Source organism: Micromys minutus, assembly GCF_963924665.1.
Source record: "Micromys minutus genome assembly, chromosome: 3".
NCBI lineage: Eukaryota > Metazoa > Chordata > Mammalia > Rodentia > Muridae > Micromys > Micromys minutus.
This window is the reverse complement of record NC_137972.1, coordinates 98,233,341-98,259,565: the sequence shown is the minus strand read 5'-3', so window position 1 is coordinate 98,259,565 and position 26,225 is coordinate 98,233,341. Positions and strand designations below refer to the sequence as shown.

The window sequence follows — 26,225 nt, the reverse complement described above, 5'->3', positions numbered from 1 at the left end:
TGGTGCTCAAAAAAAGAAAAAAGAAAAAAGAAAAGAAAAGGAAAGAAAAGGAAAGAAAAAAAAAAGCCCAGCTGCCCCTTCTTGGATAGGTTTTAAAGCAAAGTTTTAAAGAAATAAAAGTTTCTGTTTAACAACTCCACTCTGAGACTCAGAATATCTAATTGTAGAACTTGCTTACTGAATGTGTGCTTTGGGTTAGAAAAGAATATTTAGAAATCCTTCCCCCAAAAAAGCAAGTGGGAGTGGAAATTTGGAAGAGGACTGCCTAATTCAGCACTAAGCCCAGTATGAGAAGAGTGTGTGTGTGTGTGTGTGTGTGTGTGTGTGTGTGTGTGTGTGTTTGTGTGTGTGTGTTACAAAAGGCGCTTTTCAAAGGGCTGAGTGGTGGATGGGATGGGCATGTTTGCTTAGCTCTCCTGAGAAGAGAAAAGATTCCTCGACCTCCTCTTGCTTCTTCTTTAGAATAATTTGGATGGAATTTGTGATGCAGAAAAGCTTAAAGAAAAAAGGATAACCATTCATTGTGGTGGAAATTTTAGGGGGGAAAAACACTGCTTTCTTCAAACAAGGTATGTCTGACAAATTGCTAAAGAGTTACATATATATCTGCTTTCTGTTCAATCCTATAAAAATATTTAAAAGTTCTTTTTATTGAAAAACAAGAATAAATGCCTAAGCCAGCCAATACATTTCAATTTACAGAGAGTTGCAATAGAAGTGGGTGCAGGCTTGCATGGTTGTAAATAACCATATGTGTGTGTTATAATGCTAAGGTATTAATATTAGAACAAACTTTTTGCTGTGCCACTAAAGCAACTTCATTATGGTTTAAGTTAGAAAATGTGGTGTTTGTATGGCACCTTTAAGCAATTTACATCTTTCTTTTTAAGTTCAATTTGTTTTCTATAAGGAATACAGTAATAATATAGCAACTGCCTAATGTATGAAAACCCATACTAGGAATGGACACACAGTGATGCTAAAAGAGAAATATTTGGAGTTGATTTTCACAACTCTTTATTGAGGCAGTTACCCGGGGAATGTGTGGAGATGTGCAAGTTGTAGGCAGTTTACAATAGCAATGTTTTCTTAGGCTGAATGCTTCTGTTATTGATAAGACCAAGAAGGGGTGGGCATTGTTAGTCTGGCCACTGCAGCTCAGCTTTGCACAAGAAGAATGGTTGCACAATCTCTTTTAAGCATGATTGTGGGGAATCAGTACAAACATGAAATAAATGCCCGAGGTACAGGTTAAATAAAGGATCGAATTGAACAATTAAATAGGATCTTTTCTTCTAAGCAAGCCATAGCATCTCTAGCCATCCTCAAATCAGGAGTGAAATTCAAGGTTTTCTTGGAGTTTATTGTAAAAACAAAAACCAGCATTCTTGGCCATGGTGGTTGGCTTCTTCTTCTTCTTCTTCTTCTTCTTCTTCTTCTTCTTCTTCTTCTTCTTCTTCTTCTTCTTCTTCTTCTTCTTCTTCTTCTTCTTCTTCTTCTTGTGTTTCTGCTAAGAAAATAATATTTTGTTATCATGTTGTGTTGCAATAAATTTGGAAGTTTTGGTGGCAAAGTTATGAGGTTATTTTTCCCCTGGTTTCTTGAAGGACAAAATGTCCTGAAGCAAGACAGGCTCAAACACTGTGGTTTGGGGAGGGGGGTGTTTTTTGTTTTGTTTTTTGCTTCTGTCTGTCACCCTGTCTTCTCTCTCTCTCTCTCTCTCTCTCTCTCTCTCTCTCTCTCTCTCTCTCTCTCTCTCTTTCTCTCTTTCTCTCTCTCTGAGTGTCTCTGTGTGTGTACATGTCTACTGGTAAAAAGCTGGAAGAATTTGTCTTTGTTAAACTTAAATATCTTCTTATATTGAAAATAGACATTAGACAGGGACTTTTAAGACTATGAGGAATGCATTTTTATTGCAATATGCTAATTTACCAGGCTAGACTTCATTTAGATATACCTTATACCTCACCACTGAAAAGGCTGAACAGGAAATGCCTTAGGAATGCTGGGAATGCCCCATATCTCAGCTTAAATCGTGTTTGTGGCTGCCCTTCAGCAGATCTAATTATCTCTCCAGCAAGTTGCCTATCGAATAAAGAATAGCTCCTTTCAAAGAAAGTACAGCAGATAGTTTGAATAGTGCCGTGAAAGCAGACATGCTTGTGCTATCCTCCACTGTGATTTCTGTAAGACACATGGAACACAGAAAAGCTGTGTGGTCTGACCCACTTGCTGAGCCAGGAATCTTGACTAACAAGAGCATCCCTGCTACTACCTCCATGTGCTACCTTGGGAAAGACATGGGGAAATTTTTGACTTTTCCACCCCACTTTTGAAAAACAGAGAGCAGTGCCTGCATTTCTTCCTTACCAGGCAGCCCCAATGATTGATTGGCAGCCCCAATGGAGATTTGAAAGGTGACATGTTTTTTATAGGAATATATTTTATACATCAGAAAAATATTCTAGTGGGAAGAGTGGTCTTATGATAAATGCTTGTTATCCTCCAGGGAGGTCCTGTTAGCATTTGCCCACATGTGCAGCTTCTTCTCCCCGAGGTGAGCCAGGGGTTACAGTAGTGAGTGCAAAGCAGAAGAGAGTGACCTGTCAGTAAAAGGTCATCAAGTGACCTCAGGAAGCTAATACTTGTACCTCTATTTCCTCACGTGACATATAATATGAATAAGAGGGACAAGACGGTCCATTTTATTGTGCAGCTCTCCATACATTAAAACAATGCAGTGGCAAAATATGGTTACAAAAACTGTATTTTAAATATTTGTGTTTGATAAAAATAGTATGGTGTGTGTGTGTGTGTGTGTGTGTGTGTCCATCCACAGCATACCTAGGACAGGGTGATCCAGGATGTATGGCCAATTTAATTCCATTTGGTATATTCTGTGGCTATCTGCATATCTTCATGTGAAGATAATGTCAGATGTCTGAGTTTAAAGCTGTCATGTGAGGCCAAGGCTCACCACTGAGGCTAACTGGCCTTGCAATGCTTTGGGGCTCTTTGGGGTTGTATAGTCAGTAGGCTCTGCCACTTCTTCAAATTTTGGTAAGTGACTGAAAAGCTATGGGTCCTAGTGTTCTCATCTATGAAGGAGACCTTGAATTAGTCTCTACCACCTACAGCTTTGGCCAGAAGCCTTCAGTCAGAGCCCAAAACACCAAAAGTAACTATGTCAAAACCCAAATGGTAGCAAATATTTTCATTGCATTAATAACTATAACAAGAAACCCTAGCTTCAACTGCGCCATCTGTAATTATTTTTGGCCTTTTTATTATTAATTGGCTATTTTTTTAATTTACATTTCAAATGTTGTCTCCCTTCTTTGTGTCCCCTCCACGAACCCCCATCCCATTCCCCTTCCTCTTTGCCTCTACATGGGTGCTCTTCAACCCACCACCCATTTCTGCCTCACCCCTCAATCATCTCTTTAAGCTGAGACAAGTCTCCACAGGATCAAGGGCCTCCCCTCCCATTGATGCCAGATAAAGCAATCCTCTGCTATATATGTATCTGGAGCCATTGAGCCATCCATGCATACTCTTTGGTACCTTAGACCTTTAAAACATTACTGCTTTGAGTAGGATAAGTAAATGATTTGTGGATTTCTGTGAGGTTCTTGTATGTGTTAGAAATCAGTTGTTTCTTCTCTCAGAGAGTTTAACTGGTCCCTCACACAGCTAAGGATAAATTGAAGAGGCAATTTGTGTGGTGGCCGAGAAAGCTTTCTGCCCCTGCATCAAAATGTGTCTCCCTGTGGTGGCCAGAAGATAAGAAAACTCCTGACCTTGAAAATACAATGAGGACAGGAGTGGGAAAACTCCACAGTGAAAGTGATGCTTCACACAGTGTGGGCAGAACTTGGGCAAGGGCAGCATATGGCTTTCTTACAGAAAATGCATCAAGAGGGGGATCAGGCAATCACTACAGAGGATAGAAGTTACTTTTTGATTGTACTGATTGTTAGGGTCTTCATTAAATACATACATATACACACATGCACATACACATATACACATATACACACATGCACACATACACATGCACACACATGCACTTCAGCCTGAAATCACCTAGCTGTAAGAACAAAAACCCCCACATAGCAGCATGCCTGAAGTCACATGTTCACAACAGAGCAAGGACTATTTCTGTTGTGTTTATTGCATTTTCCATGGTTACCTCATCCATAAAACAAACACTTGTGGATACTGGCTGTAGAGCTTGTTTTTAATCAGCTAGAAACTTTTCTGAAAGCCTTCCTGAGGTCCTTAGGGATGAGTAGAAACGTTCAGGCTGTTTGGGAAGTATCCAAAGCAGGCACCATATGGTGTTTGATGGAACCAACCATAAAAATGATGTTACATGGCAACCTGAAAATGGCAAATCCACATAGAACAGATGTGACTTGGTAACATCCCCAACTTTGCTCTAGGTCGAGGGGAAGGGATGAAGTGCAGTAAGGGTCACCCACATCCCGTCCAGAGTCAAAGCTGCTGCCAGAATCTTGAAACTCAGAAACACTACTGAGCTTCTTAGTGGACAAAAAGAATTCCTAGTTTCTCTCCTATCCCCTCAAATCAATAACCTCTTTTCCTACATTATTGTTACATATATACATATGTATATGTATATGTACCCACAAATACTTAATTACAACCTTAAAAATGTATTTGTATACTTTTATGCAAAAATGCTTAAAAATTTGTACATTTATCTTTGCTTTTTAAAATAAAGTTTTAAAAAAAAGAATCTTTTTTGCTGTATTTTTTCCTGATCTTAGAATTTATATAAAACATTTAGCCCCATTTCTAGTTCATATTTTTTCATTAAATTTTTAAAATTCCTCTCTGAGAATTAAATAACAGGTGTGATATCCTGGCCACTTGATTGGCCAAATAATACAACCTTCTTGAAGATTTTCAAAAGAATTGTCAGGGAATCCTTACAAACTTCTGAACAGAGGAAAAAAGAACAAAAACACAGAATTGCTCCCTTTTTGAATATTTGGGCCAGTCACTGCTGTTAGACACCGTAGCCTAGCTGTCCTAAACACAAACATTACTTCCCTGGGGTGACAATACAGAAATAAACTGCTCAAAAGCTGAAATGTGATACAGAAATGACTTTCGGTTTTTTGCACAGCCATCTTCTCATCAAGTCATCCGATGTCGGAGAGCAAGAGACTGAGTCTGTGTGATAATACACTGATCTCATTCAGGCTCCTTACCACCCAAGATTTCACTTTCAAATCCCAATACAGTGGGTAATAGGATTCCCAACCGCTTCTGTAAGGAATACCAGAGATGGAGCAACCTACAAATAGAAATTTTTGAGTTCTGAAGGCTGAAAAGTCCAAGATTGAGGTACCCACAAATACTATGTCTGGTGAGATCCAATTTTCTGTTTTATACAGAGCATCTTCTCACTATATCTGCACATGGGGTGGGGTGCAGTGAAAGGAAAAGTTGGGAGATGGTCTATCACTTCATTCAAGGTAGGGTTTCCCCTGAATATGCCCAGGGGTCCTCTCATCTCTACCTCTCACAGCACCAGAGTAATAGGCATGAGCATGACCATGCTCCACATTTTACACAGACATTAGGGATTTGAAGTTGGGTCCTCATGTTTACTCAGCCAGAGCTATTATGAAGTCATCTCTCCAGCCCTTTGTGTATCTTTTGATGAGATTGTTCCTCCTCCTCCTGAGGTCACTGACTTGGTTATTCCCAAAGGCCCCCTACTCCAAAAACCACTGCCTTTTAGGTAAGAATTTATGTGAGCCGTGGGATATCATTCAGACTATACCAGTTTTCTTCACCAGGATGTGTAAGAATCAAGCCATGGCTTACCCTAGGAAGCATTGTCCTACTGAGGGATTCAATTGCTTGCTCTGTTAGATTCTCACCTGCTGTCTAGGTGGTCCATATCTTACAAACTAGAAGATGTGGTATAATGATAATGACTTCATGGACAGAACAATTAATTATCACCTGGTGATGACAATACTATTAATACCCGTTCTTACGATAACTCATTAAACACCCACACCAAACAGACCAGAGTTATTGTTATCTTCTTACAGAAAAGACACTGAGAAGTTCGTAAAGTCTAAAGTCCTAGATAAGAAGGTCTCCGGTTGAAATCTAAGAAGTGGAATGACAAAGAGGCTTTCATTCTATACACAGAAGGTACCAAGGGTCCTGTTTTGGTTTTTTGTCTGTTTTGTTTTATTACTGTTGATAAATCTTTGATATTCTGAACACATAATTTTGGAGCCAAACTTCTGAGAAAGTTTTTCTATCTTGACTACAGCTCTCTCTATAATAAAAGGAAAGAAAAGAGACTCTCAGAAAGTGATTGTTGGGGGTGTGGTTCCTTGACCAATGTAAGACTCACTTTCCAGCCTTGTGGTGGTGGTGCAAACCTTTAATTTCAGCATTCAGGAGGCAGAGGCAGGTGGATCTCTGAGTCTGACACTAGCCTTGTATACAGAGAAAATTCCAGGACAACCAGGCGTACATAGGAAACCTGTCTCAAAAAAAATTAAATAAATAAATAAGAAGGAATTTCTTTCCAAGTTTCAGGGAGAAATCTGGTAGCTGGTAGTGTCTCCAAAAGATTTTCTTTATCTTCACCAGGTGAAGTTGACAGTTTGTTATAGAAGGAATCCTAATTCCTTCAGCACAGACTGAAACCAAAACCTAAACAAAACAAACAAACAGACAAAAAACCAAAATAGCCCACTCTTAACATTGAAATGACTCCAGGAAAGATATCTCTGGTTATTTCTCTCAGTTGGAAGAAAGCTAAAGTTTTGTGTGAACATACACCAAAACTTGGTGAGAAATCACCCCTCACCTGTCACAAGAAGAAATCCTGTTCCAGTTTACTTCTTTTCTCAGTTTTTAAGAGTGAGGAGTAGAAATTCTATTCCTTAAGGGAGGAAGTATGTGTAGTTTCCAGAGGATCAGGTCACTGGTATCTTAATACTGAGTGAATTCCCTCTGGGGTTCTTTGTGTTCCAGCACCAAAAACATGCTTTAGACATAAAGGTGCAGCAAGCTGGCTTCCCCAAACTGCCTCTGCTTATGCAATACTGTGAGGAAACTTGTACTCAAATAGAAATAAGTCTCTCAAGAAACTGAGATAGAAGCATTCGATGACAACAATATCTGCTACTATTTAGTGAGCTGCCTCCACGTACATTCACGGTTCTCTGAATTGCAAAAATGTGTGTGTGTGTGTGTGTGTGTGTGTGTGTGTGTGTGTTGTGTGTTGTGTGTGTGTGTGTGTGTGTGTGTGTGTGTATAGTTGGGGTAGTTGGGGTAGTTGGTGGTGAGGTAGCTGTAAAGAACACAAGCAAGCAGCATGATGGATATATAGGAGCACTGAGATAGGGGAATAATTTTCATTTCATGATTGGATCTGAGAAGTACTGTAAAGTCCCTGGAGAAGAGCATCTCATGAGAGAAGACCAGCATATGGGTCATGACAGAGGTCCTGAGTGGGTGAGTGGATTCATGTCTGGGAGGCCAGAGTGGCATTTGAAACAGAGTGAGGACAAGAAAAATCACCAATGTATTGTGATTCAGGGACTCAGAGGGTGACCTCCTCATACCTACCCTTCCATAGTCCCCAAATACCTGCACTGCGACCTCATATTGGAATAGTTATTGCCTTTGCTCTGAATAAAATGTGATTAGGTCCTTTAGTATTTCAAGCCCCAAGGTTTTTAATGACCTTGATCATATATTTTAACTCAGTTGTATCTGTCTCATCATCATGTTTATGATACTAGGCAAGATTGAAAGATGGCATTCGAATTTATATCACAGCCTGCCTCTTTGTGGGTGATGAGTGAATTATCTCTTCTATCTCTTCATCTGTCTTATGCTCCCATTGGCCAACAATAATGACTGCTTTGTGTCTAGAATGGAAGCTCAGAGAGGTATAGTAAATGTGAAAGAAATGCCTGATAAGGTTGCCACTGTTAGGAGCTGGCATCAGATTCCCTAGGCTATGAAAGAAGGAGTTACATCGATTTCAGGTTCCAAAAAGACACAGCTGTGGGTACTTTGGAGATGCCCTCACTTTACTGGGGATCCTTTAACTGCAGCCACCTGGTTGTAGGTACTCTGGCTTGGGGTTTACAGATTCTCCCTCTGCCTCTGATTGGTGCTCACTTGCTTTCTGTGCAGTCCCTTCTGCCTTCTATGCTCCAGATTCTGCAGGATCCAACTCTCACTTACCCCAAGAAAACTGTCTCATACAGGGAGTCTGTTTGCTTGATTTGATTTATGATTTTGTTTGGTTGTTGGTTTGGTTGGTTGAATTTTAACACAGTATCTTACTATGCAGACCTAACTGGCCTGGAACTTGTTATGTAGACCAAGCTGGCTTTAAGTTGGCAATGAGCCTCCTGCCTCTCCCTTCTGTATGCTAAGATTGTAGGCATATGTTAAGATGCCCAGCTACACAGGGAATCTTGCTAGTGCATATTCTTCCCTAAATTGGTATAACTAAGTCATAAGTCAAAATCAGGTTCACTGTGTCTCAGTCCTGAGGTACTACTACTCAGTGGCTTCCACTGACATCCCAGGGAACCCAAGATGGGATTCCACAGAGGCACAAAAACTGGAACCATAGCTTTCTCCCTCCTCCAGACTGTGCAAAGGGACATGGAAGCCAAGAGAAATGCCCAGAGGCTAAAACCTAGAATTTCTTTGGGAAAGTGTATTGGCATATTGCTTCCTTCCTGACAGCTCCTCTCTTCACCCCATGTTGGAAAACTGAGAGGAACTTTGACTAGGCCACCTTAGGCCATGAGAACAGTAAGATGTCATCACCAAGTCCTAAGTCATCCGACAGTCTGTCATTTTCATACCCCACCACACAGTCAACTGTAATATTCTCAAGTATCTTTTTATATTGAGAGTGACATGACAGATTAAACCTAAAAATGATGCCTGTGCATCATTTTAATATTAGTGAGGAAGAGAACACTGTGAGCTCAGATCCTGGAATTTTTCTTTATAATCATCGCAACTTTTATTATCCAATGTGTATGCTTTACAGCCTGAAATTTAACTCCTGTCAGGTGAATATTTTAAATGCCTTTGATCCATGGGGACATGAGATGCTGAAGGCATGAAGAATTCCAAGTCTTACATTCTAGGATACCTGCACATCCTTTACAACCTTGAGTGATTTGCTAACATGTCCATGTCTCCTTTCTCTGTTTTGGAAAGCAAATGGACATAATAGTCCTCTCCTAAGACATGACTATAAGAAGTCCATAAGTTCTTGTGAATGTGCTGTGTAGCATTTAGTGAGCATTCTGAAATTATGGCTCTTATTGTGTATGCTTGAAACTTTTAGAAATTTCTGCAAAAGAAACTAGACCCACTGTTGCGTGCTTATAGTTCTAGATGATGAAGGAGTCTAAAGTAGGAGGAGCACTTCAGCTCAGGGTTTGAGGCTCTCCTGGACAACATAGTAAGACCTTATCTCAATAAAAATAAATAAATGAATAAATAAATAATTCTGTGAAGAGAAAGGAAGGAACAAATTTGTCCTGGCATGCCAAAAATTATCAGGAGAGGTATGCATGTGAAGCTAAAGGCTCTTTTCCGGCTATGACTGCTCTCAGAGCTCTGGAGTATGAGGCTAGGAGGCTTCCTTTAGAGTTTAGCATCTTTCATCTAAATTACTGTTTCTGTTTGTCCCTGGTAATTTCCAGAGTTTAATCCTCCACAGCCCTTAATTCTCTAGCCACAGACACAGCCACTCCTCTACACTCCTCTACACCCTCCATTTACCACTACACTAGCCTCTACTAGACCAAACTCAAGAATGCCCCTTGACTCTGCTCTGGGAAAGCTGAAGGCCTGCCATCTGACATTAGCCCATCTTTATCAAGAGGCAGTAGGAAAGCCCAGGTCCCACAAACAAGCCCTCCTAGTCCTGTCTCAGTTGGAAGGCTGGCCCGCAGCTGGACATGATTTTCTGTGCCACAGAAGTGAAGACTGAGCAACAAAGCACAGAATGTTCACACCAGTGAAGGCTCTAGGGATTTCCAGTTGAACTGAAACAGACACCCATTTCCACACTTACTGTAGATAGCCCTTGGCAGTCACTAACCACAAAATCCCAAGGGGAGAGCTCACAAAGAGGAGGCAGAGCTAAAGCAGTGTCAAACACATTAGTCAAAGTTATTTTTGATGAAAGCAACCCGTGTTTAACAGCGAGTGGCATGAGATTCTTTTTAAGCTTTTCTTGGTTTCCAGGATAACTGGTGGTGCCCTGGTGCCCCACCTCATCTCAGAGGGCCTTGTTTACTTCTCCAGATGTTCCATTCCTGATACCCTTTCCATTACTCAGGATGGATGGCTCTTGGGAGGAGTTCTGTACAGCTCATTCATACATGCCTGCAAACCAGTGCATTCCTCACTCCACCCCCACCACTGGCGTTCCAAGGTCTAAACTACTACTTCAGAAACGTAATTGCTATCTGCAGTGTCCCTGGAAGTCACTATTGGTGGAAGTGATTGTGGATGTGGTAAGCATTACCATATGGCAGGTTCTTAACGAGGTACAAAATGATGGTTTCTAACACATACCAAAAAGGGTTTTCCCATGCAGGGTTTCTGAAATGTGAAAGATACCACATGGATGAGTGACATATGCATGTACATGTGTGTGTCATGACACATACATGAGCTGTTTAGTGTTATTCAACTGGTGGCCACAGATGAATACCTCTGCTGTGGGATTTTCTCAGTGATCAAAATAAATCCCCAGGCTGGGACATGGCTCTGTGGTTAAAAACTCATGCTACACTTCCAGAGCACTCGAGTTCAGATCCCAGGTCCCTGGCCAGACACCTCACAACCCCCTGTAACTCCAGATCCAGTAGTTATCAGAGGACACCCCATTTAGGGGCAACCTCCTCCACACATAATTGTTTTTGAAACACAGTCCCCAAGAAAGGAATGTATCCATAAATCCATCACACCTAATTTACCTTTGTATATGTGAGATTTAAGGGAAATTCCTGGGTGGTAATATCAGATGATGCCACATTTTCGTAAACAACTTGAAAAATAATCATTCACACAAATTAGACTTCGTTGACTCCTTATTTGAAATGCTGGCTTGTTCGTTGTGAAATGTCTTAGCTACTGCCCTCTAGCCATGAGCTGTCACATGTCTGCGCTGGTAACTTATAATCGGGAACCCCCAGCACTGTACTCGCAGCTTCACTCTGAGGTCTCCCATCTTCAGCACCCATTGTGTCCATCTGCCATGCTTCCTTCCAGAGCTTGGCTTCCAGGCTCCGTGCAGCCCCTCTACAAAGCCTCTACTCAGATGCTATCAGACGAGATCTGCATGTATTCTCCTCCTCTAAAGAGTTTTCATTCCATCAACCATCTTTTCAGGAAAAATGAGACCTAACTTGAACAATACACATGGAAAGGGATTTTAATCCGAGCTGCCAGGAATGGAAATTAATTCAAACTGGCTGGAGAAAAAGCACCCAGGAATACTTTCGTCATGCACAAGAGCCAGGTCCTGCTGGAACTCCCTCAGACTGGAAGTGGGACCTGGGATATGGCCAGAAATGAAGGCACCCCTCCCTGCTTCCTCCCACACTGTGCCCACTGTCACACACGCACTCCCCTCCCCTGCAACCTCCCTCTCATGCAGGGCCCCACAGGCCTGCAGTTCAGCAGTCACATACTTTATGATTCTCAAAGTCTCAACTCTCAAGGCCCAGGGGAGATCCCTGCTGGTCTAAGGTATTGTTTCTTGCAAGATTACAGGCCTTGACCAGCTGAGTCACCTCAACTCAAGTGTGTTCTGGGTGACTATGTTTGAGCTCCTGGTGGTCCTGCAGACTGAAGTTAGAGATGCCGGTGGGCTTTGAAAGTGAGCAGTGCACCACAGATAAGTGTGGGGATTTCACTTCATAATGATTAGCTGATGAGTTGCAGCATTGTTTGAGGTGTGACGCAGTGGCTGAGTGGGAAGTTCGATGTGATTAATACATGCACTAAACCAGAGAACTGCCGTATCAGCAGAGTGCTTGATATATAGGCATGAAGGCCTCATGCCCAGCCCCAGAGCCTGCTTTTTAAAGCTGAGCATGGTCGCACACTCCGGTAATCCCAGCACTGGGAAGGCAGAAGAAGGACGATCCATGAGGGTAATGGGACTCGACCTTATTTACACAATGAGATCCAGGCCAAGTAAGAGGCCATGTCTGAAAAAACAAGGAGCATGAGATGAAATTTCATGATGTGGAGTTTTCTAGCCACAGTGCCATTTTAATTCACAAAATGGTGCAGATATCGGAGCATGTCGATGCTCAGTTTGGAAGAATACCTGAACAAGGCTCATTGCTGACTGGTCCAAGATATTTCCCTAAATATCTCAAGCTGCAGCTGTTTCAGTTGCTAACTTGGAATCACTGTGTTTCAGAAGGCTGTTAGAAGCCTAGAAGGCTGTTCTCAGTCTTGACCATGTGACCTGACATCACATCTGTGGGTTGCCTTGTACATACCTAGTGCAATACATACAAAGAATAAGTAAGATAGCTTCTGTCTGCTATACCCATTTGACTCAACACAGTTTTCTGCTACTATTTCCTAAAGACAGAAAGGGAGAGTAGAAATAGGAAGAACTCAAAAGTGAACTATTATGTGCCCCGACCCCCTTCAAATTTTTGAAGACTCTCTTATCCACCTCCTGGTGCCTGCTGGTAGGAAGGCAATAGCAAATGAAGTCATTGAGACCTAGCCCCAGAACTATAATCTACGTCAAAGTTACTGTTCATACACATACACCTTACAAAGACATCTCCCCCCCCCCCACCGCCAATTCCAACCTCCTTTCTCTCTCTACTCTGATCATCCCACATCCAACACAATGTGGCTAAGGACTGACAGGCAAGCAGGAATAGAGAAAACAAGACTGCAGTGTGGTCACATGGAGACATCTGTCCCCAGAGATTTCAGCATGTTGGAAATAACAGCCTAAATACTTCATAACTGCTAACTGTTTCCAGCTGGAAGCTGGCTGTCTTCACCTCATGGATGGAGCATGGCTGGGTGCTACCCTGTGCCACACCTACATCAGAAAACACCAGGGTGGGGAGATACGTAATGAACCTCTACTCTCTCAGACAAATAGGGGAGGGACTTTGTGAGGTGGGACCAGGATAGGATCAGCATTTGGGATATATATAAATAAATAAATAACAAGTGGGTTCGATACTGGCTGCAGAGTGAGTGGAATCCATTAGAGATCATTTAAACAGTATGAGAGCAGCTTAGACCAACTGAGTCAGGTTGCTAAAGGCACCTACTTGCCATGAGCCAGCCATGGCCGGTGGATTGTAGGAGAACATACAGGCGTGAGCTGGTGGCTAGCCTACTTAACAGACTCTGCTTCTGATACACTGAGTTCTGAAGTCCACGCACAGCATGCAGCTGGCATTCTGGATGATTCTGCACTCATTATGTAACTTCTTCCCCATAGACACCCTGCTGTATGAGCCCTCACTATTCAATCCGAGGTAATATGCTAACCAATAGTAGTCCATAGGTTCTCACTCTCTAAGTGGTGTCTCGTGTGCAATAAAGCAGATACTGTTTCCTGAAACCAGCTCTGGAATGGTATATCTCTGTGACCTGTAGTGAGGATTTTGGTTTCTTTAAAAACATAAAAATGTTATGGGCACAATGTTTTTGTTTTAAATCCAAGTATGGTATATGAGGCTGCTTCAGATTGTTCACAGCAACAGAGTGTGATTTACCTTGTACTCTGGCAGGGGCATGATTTTGCCAGCTGTAGATAGTTTTTGCAAGTGTATGATGTTTAGAATTCTGGGTGATTCTTGAGAGGGTACATACATGCAAGAGCCCCAAGAGGGAATGAGGCAGCTGCTGTTTCCCCTGCTGCTTGCTGCTTATTGCTTGCTGGTTGGAGATATTCTGATGAAAAAGACCAAAATTGCCCCAATGAACTCAACACCTCTAATCAGGAAGTAGTCTAACTGTATCAATGCCCCCTTTCCCCCTCTAGCCTTCTTTCTCTCCTATCTAGCATTTGGGGGTTGGAAGAGATAAGGGTGGAGAAGGGTGGTAGAAATAGAAACCCACAAAGTAACCAGAAGTCTAGCTATAGTGCCCTTTACTGACCCATGGGCATTGCTGTCTTGTCGGGAGGTGCTTTGGTAACCGTGGCAGGGAAGAAGACGGGGCCTCTAGCCTGGGCAGTTCTGAGCCTCTTCCAACAATGTCACTTTTCAAAAAGTATCTGACTTCTGTGTGTTTCCAATACCTCACCTCTAAATTAAGTCAAAAAATAGTCAATAGTTTGCCAAACTGCTATAAAGATTAGTGAAGTAATATAACATCTACACTTAGCATATATGTCATAAACATTAGCTATGACCAAACACATGTCAGTCTCCCTCTGAAAGACCTGCAGCAACTTGATACTGGGATATGCATTCTGTTTTGGTTTTTTTTTTTTTTTTTTTTTTTTTTTTTTTTTCTGTTTAGCATGTAGAGCACACATAACCTTTCCCTTTTCCTTTCTTTCCTTTTTCTTTATTTTTGAATCATCTTGTTTATGAATGAAGATGGGTTTCAGCTTTAGGAAACCAGGAAGAATTGCATAAAAAGAGGTGGGCTTGTGAGAGGCAGGTAAAGGTGGTGAGGTTCTTCAGAGAGAGAGTACCATGAGTGAGAGCCACAGTACTAATGTGCAGAAATAAAGATCAGAATCCCATGGGTGCTGAGGCCAGAAGAGAGAATTATGAAGGAGAATTTCAGATTAACGGTGTTGAAGGGTCACCTGGGCTATATTTTCAGAGTCTCTAATGATTCCCCAAGAAATTTAGGCTTTGTTGTTTAGAGAATGAGTGAGCTGAGATTTTGACAGGTGAATGTTCATTCAGTCCTGTGCTTTAGGAAACTGGCCCTTTCAAATTGGAAGGCAAGGCGAGCAATAGGCAAGGAGGTCAGAGGTCAGAGGCTGTGGCTGATCCTCATTTGATGCTGAGTCATTGTCATCATGTGTAGTGGTAACTCTTCTCCGCTGGTCTCAGCTTATGACAACCTTCAGGTAGGTTTCTGTTTATTGTGTAACTATAAAATCTGGCAGTAAACATGTTAGTGATACAGGTACATGCATCACACCACACACACACACACACACACACACAGAGAGAGAGAGAGAGAGAGAGAGAGAGAGAGAGAGAGAGAGAGAGAGAGAGAGAGAGAGAAATGATAAGACAGTCCCTAAATGTTCCTCCCCAATTAAAGAATTTGATCATTATTTTATCTCTATCTGCCTTATAAATGTCTGGCTTGTCAGCTTCTCCACACAGGACAAGTTTTAAGCAGTTGAAAACAATGCATTTCTCATGGGCTGCACAAGTCATTTTCTCTCTATTTTACTCTCTCAGCTTCCTTCCACCTTTACCAAACACTATTCTTCCATGACTTTCTTTAACTTACATAGCTTGCCTTCATTGTCTGTGAGCATTAAGTGTGCTAACAAATAGATCTCAAGAAAAGTCAGTTTTGCTTTTATACATGTTGAAGAGTAAAAACTGTCCTGAAGCAAGAATCATAAAGCTGGGTATGTGAGCTGAGTATGTGACCTTAGAGGAGTCATTCACTCACTGGAGACTTTGGTTTCATTCTTTTTAAAATGGAAACCAAGAGCCAGGCAGTGTTGCCTCACACTTTTAATCCCAGCACTAAGGAGACAGAAGCAGGTAGATCTCTGAGTTGGAGGACAACCTGATCAACAAAGTGAGTTCCAGGAGATCCAAGGCCACAGAGAGAAACCCTATCTCAAAAAACAAGCAAAAAAGGAAACTAAGAGGTAAACCTCCACTTCATGAACAAGGTCACTGTAAGAACAAGTCTTACTTATTTTCTCAACAAGCACAGAGTATGGGCCTTATTGCCAAGCAATGTGCCAGGGCTTTGGAACCAAGTTTTCAAAAAAGATGGAGGAAGCACCTTTCAGTTTGTAAAGTGCTTGCACAACACACATGTGGAGACTGTTTTGGCACCTCTGAACAGTTGATGGTGGAGTAATATTAATATTATCCCAGGACATTTTGGGGCTGGCCAAGGCAGGAATCTGGCCTCTGTGCTTCGCCCTGCAAGGGCTATTATTGAGCACATCTGCATCTGTAGCCCTAGGCAAATTCTAAGAATAAGGCTTTAAGGAAGTACACTTACATCTGTAGATCTAGGCAGGTTTTAAGAATAAGAATAAGGAAGTACATCTACTTCTGAAGTTCCGGGCAGGGCCTTTTAGAAAGTGGTATGTATAGGGAAGTATATTCGTATTTGATGCTCCAGGCAGTATCCTTAGAAATGCAGGGTGGATTTTGGACTGTAGGCACAGCAGTATCTTTTTTTTTTTTTTTTGTCTCTGACCCTTTCACCTAACCTCCAAGATTGTTAACTCTTTTGATCCCTGGCTCTGAACAGTTGTTACCATTTTTGCATGTAATTAAAACATTTTAAAAGAGGGGACAAATTTTTTAAAAAGCTTCACTTCGGCCACAAGGTTTTGGCCTTGTCTTTTTCTTTCAATCCTTGCTCCAGTTAGGGTGGACCTCTTGGGAGTTCGAGCTGGTTTCAGACACACTCACAGAACCCTGGTTTTCATCCCTGCATTGCAGAAACTTTTTGTGGTGATATATAATTCAAGGCCATTTTTAGCTATATAGTGAATCAGAAGAGGAGGAAGAGGAGGAAGAAAAGAAGGAAGAGGATGAAGAGGAGGAGAAAAGACAGTGTCTACAATAACAATAACAGAGGAGCTCCCATTTTAGAAACACGTGGGAAGTTTCTTTAAAGACTGAAGCAGATGCACACACCCACAGACAAACACTAGACAGAGGTTGGGACCCTCATGAAAAACTAAGGGGAAGAAATGAAGGCCTTCAAGGAGATGGCAACCCCACAGGAAGACCAACAGTGTCAACTAACCTGGACTCCTAGGAGCTCCCAGAGACAGAGCCACCAACCAAATGGTCTGGTTCAAGATCCCCGGCGCATATATAGCAAAGGGCTGCCATATCTGTTTTCAGTGGGAGAGGATATGCCTAATCCTGCACAGATTTATGCAGCAATGTGGGGGGATACAGGGGACCACTGCTGTTTCAGAGGCAAAGGAGAGGAGTGATGGGGGTATGAATTCTTTGAGGGGAGACTGGAAGGGGGAGGCAGCATTTGAGATATAAATAATTAACTAATTTTTAAAAAGACAACGAAGAATATATATGGTATACCCTAGTTAGCTTTGGTGTCAACTTAACATAGCTTTGAGAAGAGATTCTCAGAATGTTGCTCAGTTTATATTGGCCTTGGGCATGTCTGTGGGACATTACCTTCATTGTTAATTGATGTAAGGGATATCAGCTCACTGTGGGCAGCACAGTTCCCTGAGCAAGGGATTGTGTCCTGAGCTGCAGTTGATCCAGAAAGCAGTATTCCTATTTGGTTTCTACTTCAGTTTCTGCCCTGATTTCCCATGACGAACAGGTGTGACCTGTAAGATGAAATCAACAATTTGTTCCCCTAAGTTGTTTTTTTGGTCAAATGCCTTATTACAGCAAGAGAGATGAAGTTAGAACAAGATGCTATTATTGTTATTTATTACAAATTTTTCCTCTTCTAACTTCAGGCAGTGATATCTAATTGAATTGGCTATGCTGATCTCCTTACACTAAAGTGTATTTTTCTTTCACAACTGGACTTTATCTGCCTCACCAAAACTCCAGATTGGGGAATTTTAACATTACAGCTTACAGCACAATCCATAATTCATGCACAAATAATATTCTTTTGAAAGCTCTTGTTCAATTTTTGTCAGCACTTCTAGGAGCTCAGGAGGAATTAAAGCTCCCTAGCTGATGAACACCCCATAACTTCATGATGTTGACCACCTTCCCCTCTGCAGAAATTGCTTAGCAGAACTTCAGCAGTCTTCAGCCCTGACCTCTGGGGTGTCAGAGAGAGAGGGGGTTTCAATGTTTTCCCTCTCATTTCAAAAATTACATTAACATTTAAGAGTATGAAAAAAGCCAGACCAAGCAAGGAAGGAAAGCACAGGTGTGAGGAAGAACCTTCAATATGCTCTGCTTCCAAAAGCACAAAGTGCTTCTGGTTGGTTCTATTGCTGATGAGTCATACATGGGTAATATCTTCACCAGGATTAGAACAATTGTTTCTTGGAACTGATTGCTGGCTATCCATGAAGCACACTATGTGAAGGTCATATGTGCTCTTCATGACTTCTAAGATCTGAGAGTGTTCCTCTCTGCCCCTGGGTTTTAAACCCCTTGGTTTTGTGTGTAGACTATCAATAATTACTTGTTAAATAATGGCTAATGTAATTTTATTATATATTGTTCACAGATTATAAAATAGTGCATTGAAAATGTGTGATTTGATTAATTCTGGTGTATTTCCTGATTGTCTTGCTTTTGTTTGTTTCTATGTTTTTCTTTTCTAGAGAAAGGAGACAGCTCTTGGTACTCACATACTCACCTAACATGCATTTGCTGAGCATCCATAATCTCAAATAAAAATTTCTACTCTTGTAGTGTTAGCATTCTTTTTGGGGCCCAACAGTGGACAAATAAAATTAAATAAGTAAATTGTAGAGTATATCAAAAGTAATAAGTAACAAGGAAAAAATATATAGCAAGGCAAGAATAAGGTATAGCCATGGTGGTGGACAGAAAGAGTATTGTGACTTTAAATAGGCTGATTGCAGAATGTTCCAGAAGAAGGCAACATTCGTGAAGATCGGGAAAAATAAAATGTGTCAACAATCATGTGCTTCTGTGAAGTATGCTGAGTCAGAGCAAACAATTAATGATACAGTAAATGCAAAAGTAAAACCCTGAGGTGAAAGACATGTTCTAGATATATCCATGGGCCCACAGTACAAAGAATAATGTAAAATTAGATTATGGGGATAAAAGTTGGATAAATCCAGTAGGACCTTGAGCCACTAGTAGACTTTGGGTTTTCTTTTTCTATGGTGGAGACCCACTGTACTTATCTGAAGGCTGCTAGCAGAATACTGACTTCCAGGCAGCTAGGGTGAGGGTCTTAAAGCCCACACCCACAGTGACACACCTACTCCAACAAGGCCACACTTTCTAATAGTGCCACTCCCTGGGCTGAGCATATACAAACCATCACAATTGGTATTTGTATTGGTGTTTCAATCATAACTGATATGCACTTTGTGTTAACTCTTCATAAATCTCTAAGTATTAAATATGCTAATACATTTCATATTTAGTAGCATCACTTTTGTGGCTTAAAAATGAGATTTTGTGAGAATTTGTATCATAGAAGTTGGCATAGCATAAAACTTAGGGCCTTTTCCTTCCCAGAAAGTAGATTTACAAAATCTCCTGGTCCACAGAAGGTACAGGGCAGTGACTGCCAGCTTCAGACTACCCAGCAGTGTGATGTCACTTGCCCAGAGGGAAAGAGTATTTGGTTATCATTGATATTGTTTAAACTTTTAAGGTAAAAATGCTAATAAAATGCAAGCCAATTTTATGTCTGGATTCTCCACCACACTCTTTCCTATTGCATGAACCATAGGCAGATGTCACCCACCTAACTCCCTTTCTTTTCTGTTTTCAAACTGTTGATTCCAGCCAGGTGGGCTAGTGGCTCCCAGCTCCATGAAGCCTTTCCTTATGCTCACAGATAACATAATCCCCTTTCTTTCTCCCATTCAATTACTAAACAGGCCAGGCCTTGCTTAGCTTCCTAGATCAGCTAAGATTGGGCACATTCAGGGTGGTATGGCTGTAGACTCTCCTTTCTTCCTTTACCATCCCTGTTGTTTCATCCAGACTTACTGTGCAAAATTCTGCACTTTTGACAAGACACCCAGGGGATTTGTATGTATTTTGGGGAGAAGTCCCATTCTGACTACTGCTTATTAAATTTATATTGCCTGTTAAATTATCAGAGAAGTTTTAATGTTAATACTAAGACTCTGTCTCCAACTGCTTCTGACTCTGCTGATCTGAGCACAGCCTGGACATCAGTGTTGTGAAAATTCCTCATGATACCAATGTGCAGTGATGTGAGAGACATGCTCTGTAAATGTCCCCTCCCACTTTTATATGAAACTTTCTGAGATTCTCCCCTGCCCTCTGGTGCTACAATTGCTTATGTTTACACACACACACACACACACACACACACACACACACACACACACATTTTTCTACCTCTGTTCAGCTATGACTTTTTAAGAGCCACGGCTTTTAATTCAGTGTTAATTAAAACACCTTCTTCTATACAAAGTAATCATATTATAGAAATTTTATATTTACTGAAGAAATTTTTTTTTGGAATGGTTTACTTTTAATCTTAAAGCATTCTCTTCACACCATAAATACATCTACTGCCCAAATCTGAGGACTATTGGGACATAGTATCAAAATCCTGAAGCCTTTGTCAGTTCTAAGATGAAATCTATAAAAAATGAGAGGCAGACAACTAGAACGGGCTTTCTAACTGAGGACGGATTTTCTAGGTATTGGTGTAGCTATCCAGTTCCTTCTACGTGTCTTCCTGTAGAAAGCCAAAGGTTCAAATCCTGGTTCCATGAGGAAATGAAAAATGATGCAGAATGTCCGCACATGCTTCATGCATCCAGTTCAGAACGCCTAGCTGAAACTTAATAATTTTTTCTTCTTCTCCAGGGTGCCATTTTGATTATTTATGCAAATTGCTGCTTTCACTATGAAGGTATCTGCCATTGAAGTGTTGCTTGGTAAGTACTTTTATATGTGTATATTGGATACTCCTTGATATGGACAAGGAAGGAAATGTTAGGTATAGATCAAATTCAAAATGCCTTAGGCTGTGTTTGTGCATATAAAGCCTATATTTATATCATGTATAATGTTTACATGTTACAAATACTATACACACATATCTTTGTATTTTCCAGTAACTAATACTTCAGGTATAGCATGTTTATAGATTCTGAAGTTGAGATTCTCCTGTCTCTTAATTTTTCAATAAAAAGAAAAGAAAATTTTTTTATCATAACAATGGTTTACTCCTGCCATAACTTCATGCTTTGGAGACGAAATATTTGAATCTTCATTTATCTCCAAAGAACACAATTTGGACATGTCTGTGAGTGACAGCAGGCCAGCTGGAATACAGACACTGCTGGTGAGTTTAGGGCTAAGCCCAGGGGTAACATTCTGTTATTAGTACCCACTGTGTGAGGTTTGCCAGCTAGCATATTCCTGTATGTCATAGTGAAGCTGTAGACAGTCTATATTATCTCGATGGGCTGTTCCACAAGCTGGAGAGCCAAGAACAACACAAAAAAATAAGTTATCTCCCAGCTATCTTCCAGATCTGGAGACTTGAAATCTAAAGTCAATGTGTCAGTGGGATGGCTCCTTCAGATGTTATTGAGGGTGAAGTCTGTCCCTGCCTCTACCCTAACCTCTGGATACTTTCTGGAAATGTATGGTGTTCTTTGTTTATGAGTACAATGCCCTCATCCTAAGCATCTTCACATAGCACCCTCTATGTGCATGTCCATCTCTAGCGTTCCCCTTCTGTAATGACATCAGTTTTACTGGATCAAGAACTTCAGCATGACTTCATCCCAACTCAGCCAATTATCTGTGCCACTTATTTCTAGATCTGGTCATATTCTGAGTCACTAGGGATTCAGACTTTAGTGCATAAATCTCATGGGAAAGGGGCAAAATTTAACCTATTACAGAGTATGAATGTCTAAGCCTACTCAGAGTCTGCCTGGGACTGAGAGCAAAAGGTGCCCTTCTGCTGTGATGATGAGCCGCATAACTATGTCTATTCTTGCTCTGAAATTATAACCAGATGAATTATTCAAGGAAAAAGTTGAAAACAAATTAAAAACACTTGGCTGGCATCTCAGTAATAATATTGCTCTTACAGATGACCAGGCATACATCACTCACAACGAATGTAACTGCACCTCTAGAGGACCCTCATTCTTGATACATTCTAGATTACAGAGATACCTGCACCCAATATTCCTATCTACAACCACTCCCAACACACACACACACACACACACACACACACACACACACACATACACACACTTAAAATTAATAGTTTAATTGGAAAATACTATTTATATTTGGAAAAACTTTAAAATCATCTACCATAACAGGTGATATGATATGTCAAAAATCTACACTAACAAACCCTTAAAACTAGTAAGCAGATTTGGTAAATCTACAGAATTTTGTAACCTCTATATCACTATGGCCAACTCTAGTTGACATAACAACAAAAGCAAAGGAAAAATTTGATTTGGGCTGTGCTGTGATTCAGAGCATGATGTTAGGGAAAGCTTGGTGGGCAGGGCTACTCTATTCTCTGAAGAACTGTAGGAGAGGCCCTGCAGTTCCTGGCAAACCAGTTATCAGACAGAGCAACAGGACAAAAGGCCAGACACAACCTCCAAAAGTCAACCTTTGTGACCTAATTCCACCAGCTAAAAGTCTGGCCCTTAAAAGTTCCCCATCCTCCTTTATAATGTCATCAACTGGGGAACAATTATTAAAAAGAGAGAGAGCCTATGTTCAGATTAAAAATATATTATGCTCTACCCAGTCTCAACCCTGTTCTTAAGCCCAAGGACCAAGGTCTTTTTTGAGGCTCAAAGCACATGATAGAGAGGAGCTGTTTCCATTACAGAATGGATAGATGGAGTACAGGGAGAAAGGGTGGGACTGAAGAAAAACGGGAAACTAAGCAGCTCTAGTTTACATGGTAGCCAGGCTCTGACAGGCTTGGACATCACTGCAGCTATGGCCTTGATATTCATAGCTGACATGACCTCATTTTTTTTTTTTTTAATCACTTTGCCCTGCCACTTTCCTTAGCAGATATCTCATGTTTTTTGGCAGTTCCAAAATATTAGGGACTTGCTTGAAGCTACAGTTTCAGGTATCACTTACTAAGAACCCTGCAGAATATCCAAACCTATCTACATACTGCCTGACCTCCCAGGCTTTTCTCAAAAATCTTGGTGGAATGTTCCATGACCCTGAAACTCCCAGAAAACACAGATCATGAATGATAAAATTCTGGGGTTAGCTCAAGCAGCAGCTGGGACATCTTGGACTATGGTTTCAGTGACCTCTGACTGCCATGGAGGCTAGACCCATGAAAATCCTCAATTCTTTAACAATTATTATTGCTTTCTAACTTTAAAGGAACTATCTTTTTGGCCTCTAAACATGTTTTCTACTTTTCCTTTCTTGAGAAAAACCAACCAAAGCATTTTGATATATTGTTCCAACATACTTTTCAAAGATACTGATTTTATTATTAACTTATTTTCTTGGTACTACAACCAAGTACCTGAAATGAAGCAACTTAATGGAAACAGGGTTCACTTTGGCTTTAGGTCAAGAGATATACTCCTTCATAATGGGGAAGTTATGGTAACAAGAGTTTGAGGGTGCTGATTATAGGGTGATCTCAGTCAGAAAGCAGAGGGTAGACAGAGAGTGAGCCTGGAGGGCAAAACATCCTAGTTATGCACTTCTTCCAGTGAACCTCCCTCACCTAAAGGTTCTACAACCTTTTAATACAACACCACCAACTAGGAGCCATGTAAAAACATCAGCCTACATTCAAACCACAGCAGATGTAGTAATCAAAACAGCATGGTACTAGAATAAAAATGATGGGGAAGTAAAGATGTCCTAGAAATAAATTTGTAGTCAAATAAACTTTTAAGAAGACAGCAGGAAAAGGATAATTTCCTAAATACATGGCACTGAATAAATATGATGCTCATATGCAGAAGAATGGAATTAGATGCTTAGCTGTGATTAAATTCTTAAACTCAACCAAAAATAGAAAAGTCCTAAACATAAGACTTGAAACTGAAGAGATACTTGGGGGAAAAGCCTGGGAAATTCACCTTGAGATTGGTCTAGGCAAAGACTTGTTGGACATGACTCTAAAATCCCAGACAACAGAAGGATAATTACAAATGATCTCACCTAAAACAAATCATGCACAGCACAGGGAAAATCAACTGGGAACAGAGGCAACCTATGAGGTGAAAGAGTATTTGCAAACCCATATATCTGGTGACAGGTTAATACCGATATAATAGGAGGTCTCAAAAAATCCAACTAGTGTAAAAATAAGCTAGAATAGATGTTTTTTAGAAAGATATATATTAAAGTAGTTAGCAAATATATGTACTTCATAAAAGTTCAACACTGTTTGTTATCAGGAAAATGCAAACCAAAACCAGCATAAAATACCACTTTATGTCCATTAGAATGGCTTTCGTCGAATGAACAGGGTGTCAAGAGTTAAGAAGTATCTGGAAGAAAATAAAACTAGCCTGTCATCTTACAGTCTTCCTTCCAGATACATACCCCAAAGAAAGAGAATCCATGCATTCAAAGGTATTTGCACTTCCACTCCGAGTCTCCATTGACATAGAATAGGAATGTGAAAAAAGAACAGGCAGAAAGAAAGTAAGAGCCAGGTGATGGGAAGGAGGGCTATAGGATGCAGTTTTCTGGACATGACATGGTTGATAGACTCAGATACTCACAGCAGCTCTGGTTACCTGCACAGGACCTAAACAAAGTTAAACCAGCCAAATTCCATCACAGGTTTGGCAGTGGGCTCTCCCTTACTCACTGAGTCATCTCTACTTTTTTTTCAGTCAGGCAGAGTCTTTTGCTGAGCACAGAGTTCCCTGATTCAGCTAGTCTGGGTGGCCAGTTCATCCAGATGATCCTCTGTTGCTCTCTCCTTAGTGACAGGGGTGACATGTAGTGCCGTATTTGCCCAGCTTTTAGTGGGTTCTGAAGATCTGAACTCCAGTCCCAGTACTTATGTGACAAGAGTTTTGGCATTAAGACATCTTCCCAGCCCAGTTGTCTTTCTACATTTCGCTAATTTTAGTTAGGTAATGTCTCCACACACTATAATTTGGTTGTAGACATAGAAAAATTAGTCTCTAGCCAACTAGAAAACTTACTCTTTGCTAATCAGCTTTTATAGTGCCAGAAGGTATTCTGCAAACTTCTGGGGTAGAAAAGATGTCAGTGGCCTTACCCAGCATTGTATGCTGCAAACTCAACACCAACCTGCAAGGCAAGATATTTACAACTGTTATGGGGTAATCAACTTTTTTCTGATTTGACTTGTGCCCTGTTCCATAGGTAGGCATTCATTGGTGATACTGTAAACCTAGTCAGAAATACATGACTGAAGAGGTCATAAGCCCTAGAATAGAACTTTAGTTTGTTAAATGATTATGTTGTCAAACTGCTTCCCAACTATTTATGTTTATAATCATAGACCTGAGCTTCTCTCAATCTTTGTCAGAGCAGCTTCTTTTTGCAATGACCAATACTCAATCCCCAGGAACCACATGCTAGAAAGAGAGACTCCACTAACACAAATATGTATGTGTGTGTGTGTGTGTGTGTGAGAGAGAGAGAGAGAGAGAGAGAGAGAGAGAGAGAGAGAGAGAGAGAGAGAGAGTACTAAAATGGAGAACAATGAAGGGAAACCCCTAACATCAGCTTCTGGTCTTCATACACATATACACACATACACACACCTGATTATGCACATATACATATGCATCCTCATGCACACATATACATAAACACACAGAGAGAGACAGTCAGAGACTGAGACAGACAAATGGGGCAGAGATAGAGACAGAAACAGAGACAGAGAGACAGAAAATGATATGAACTTAGATAGAAAAAAGTCAAAGCACAGGAGTAGAGGACAGTCTAGGGGAACAACAATGAGGAGGTGTCCTTCATTGTAAGGTCAGTAAGTTCTGGGATTTTAATGCACAACATTTGACTAACTAGTTCATGGCACTGTGTTGTTTGCTTAGAACTTTTCAGAAAAGTAGATTTGAAGTGTTTTATTGGTCATAGTTTAATAGAACCAGGAGAGGAACTAGTCTCTGTGGGGACATATGCATACAAATGCAAGTGCCCACTGAGGTATCGAATCCCCTGGAGCCAGGATATTGTAAGCTGCCTGATGTGGCTGCTGGGAATGCACTCAGGGTCTCAGGAAGAGCAGAATGTGCTCTAATCACTGAGCCA

The 26,225-nt window shown here is 40.9% G+C and overlaps 1 protein-coding gene across 1 annotated transcript in view; it reads left to right on the top strand.

Annotated features, from left to right (window-relative positions):
- The first annotated feature begins 486 nt into the window (after positions 1-486).
- Positions 487-26,225, top strand: part of VIT (vitrin) — a 125,217-nt gene continuing 99,478 nt past the window's right edge. Inside the window, exons 1-2 of the mRNA XM_080914868.1 lie at positions 487-569; positions 20,796-20,866. Of these exons, the coding sequence (XP_080770994.1) occupies positions 20,815-20,866 (52 nt within the window). The 5' untranslated portion in view covers positions 487-569; positions 20,796-20,814. The remainder of the gene's footprint in view (positions 570-20,795; positions 20,867-26,225) is intronic.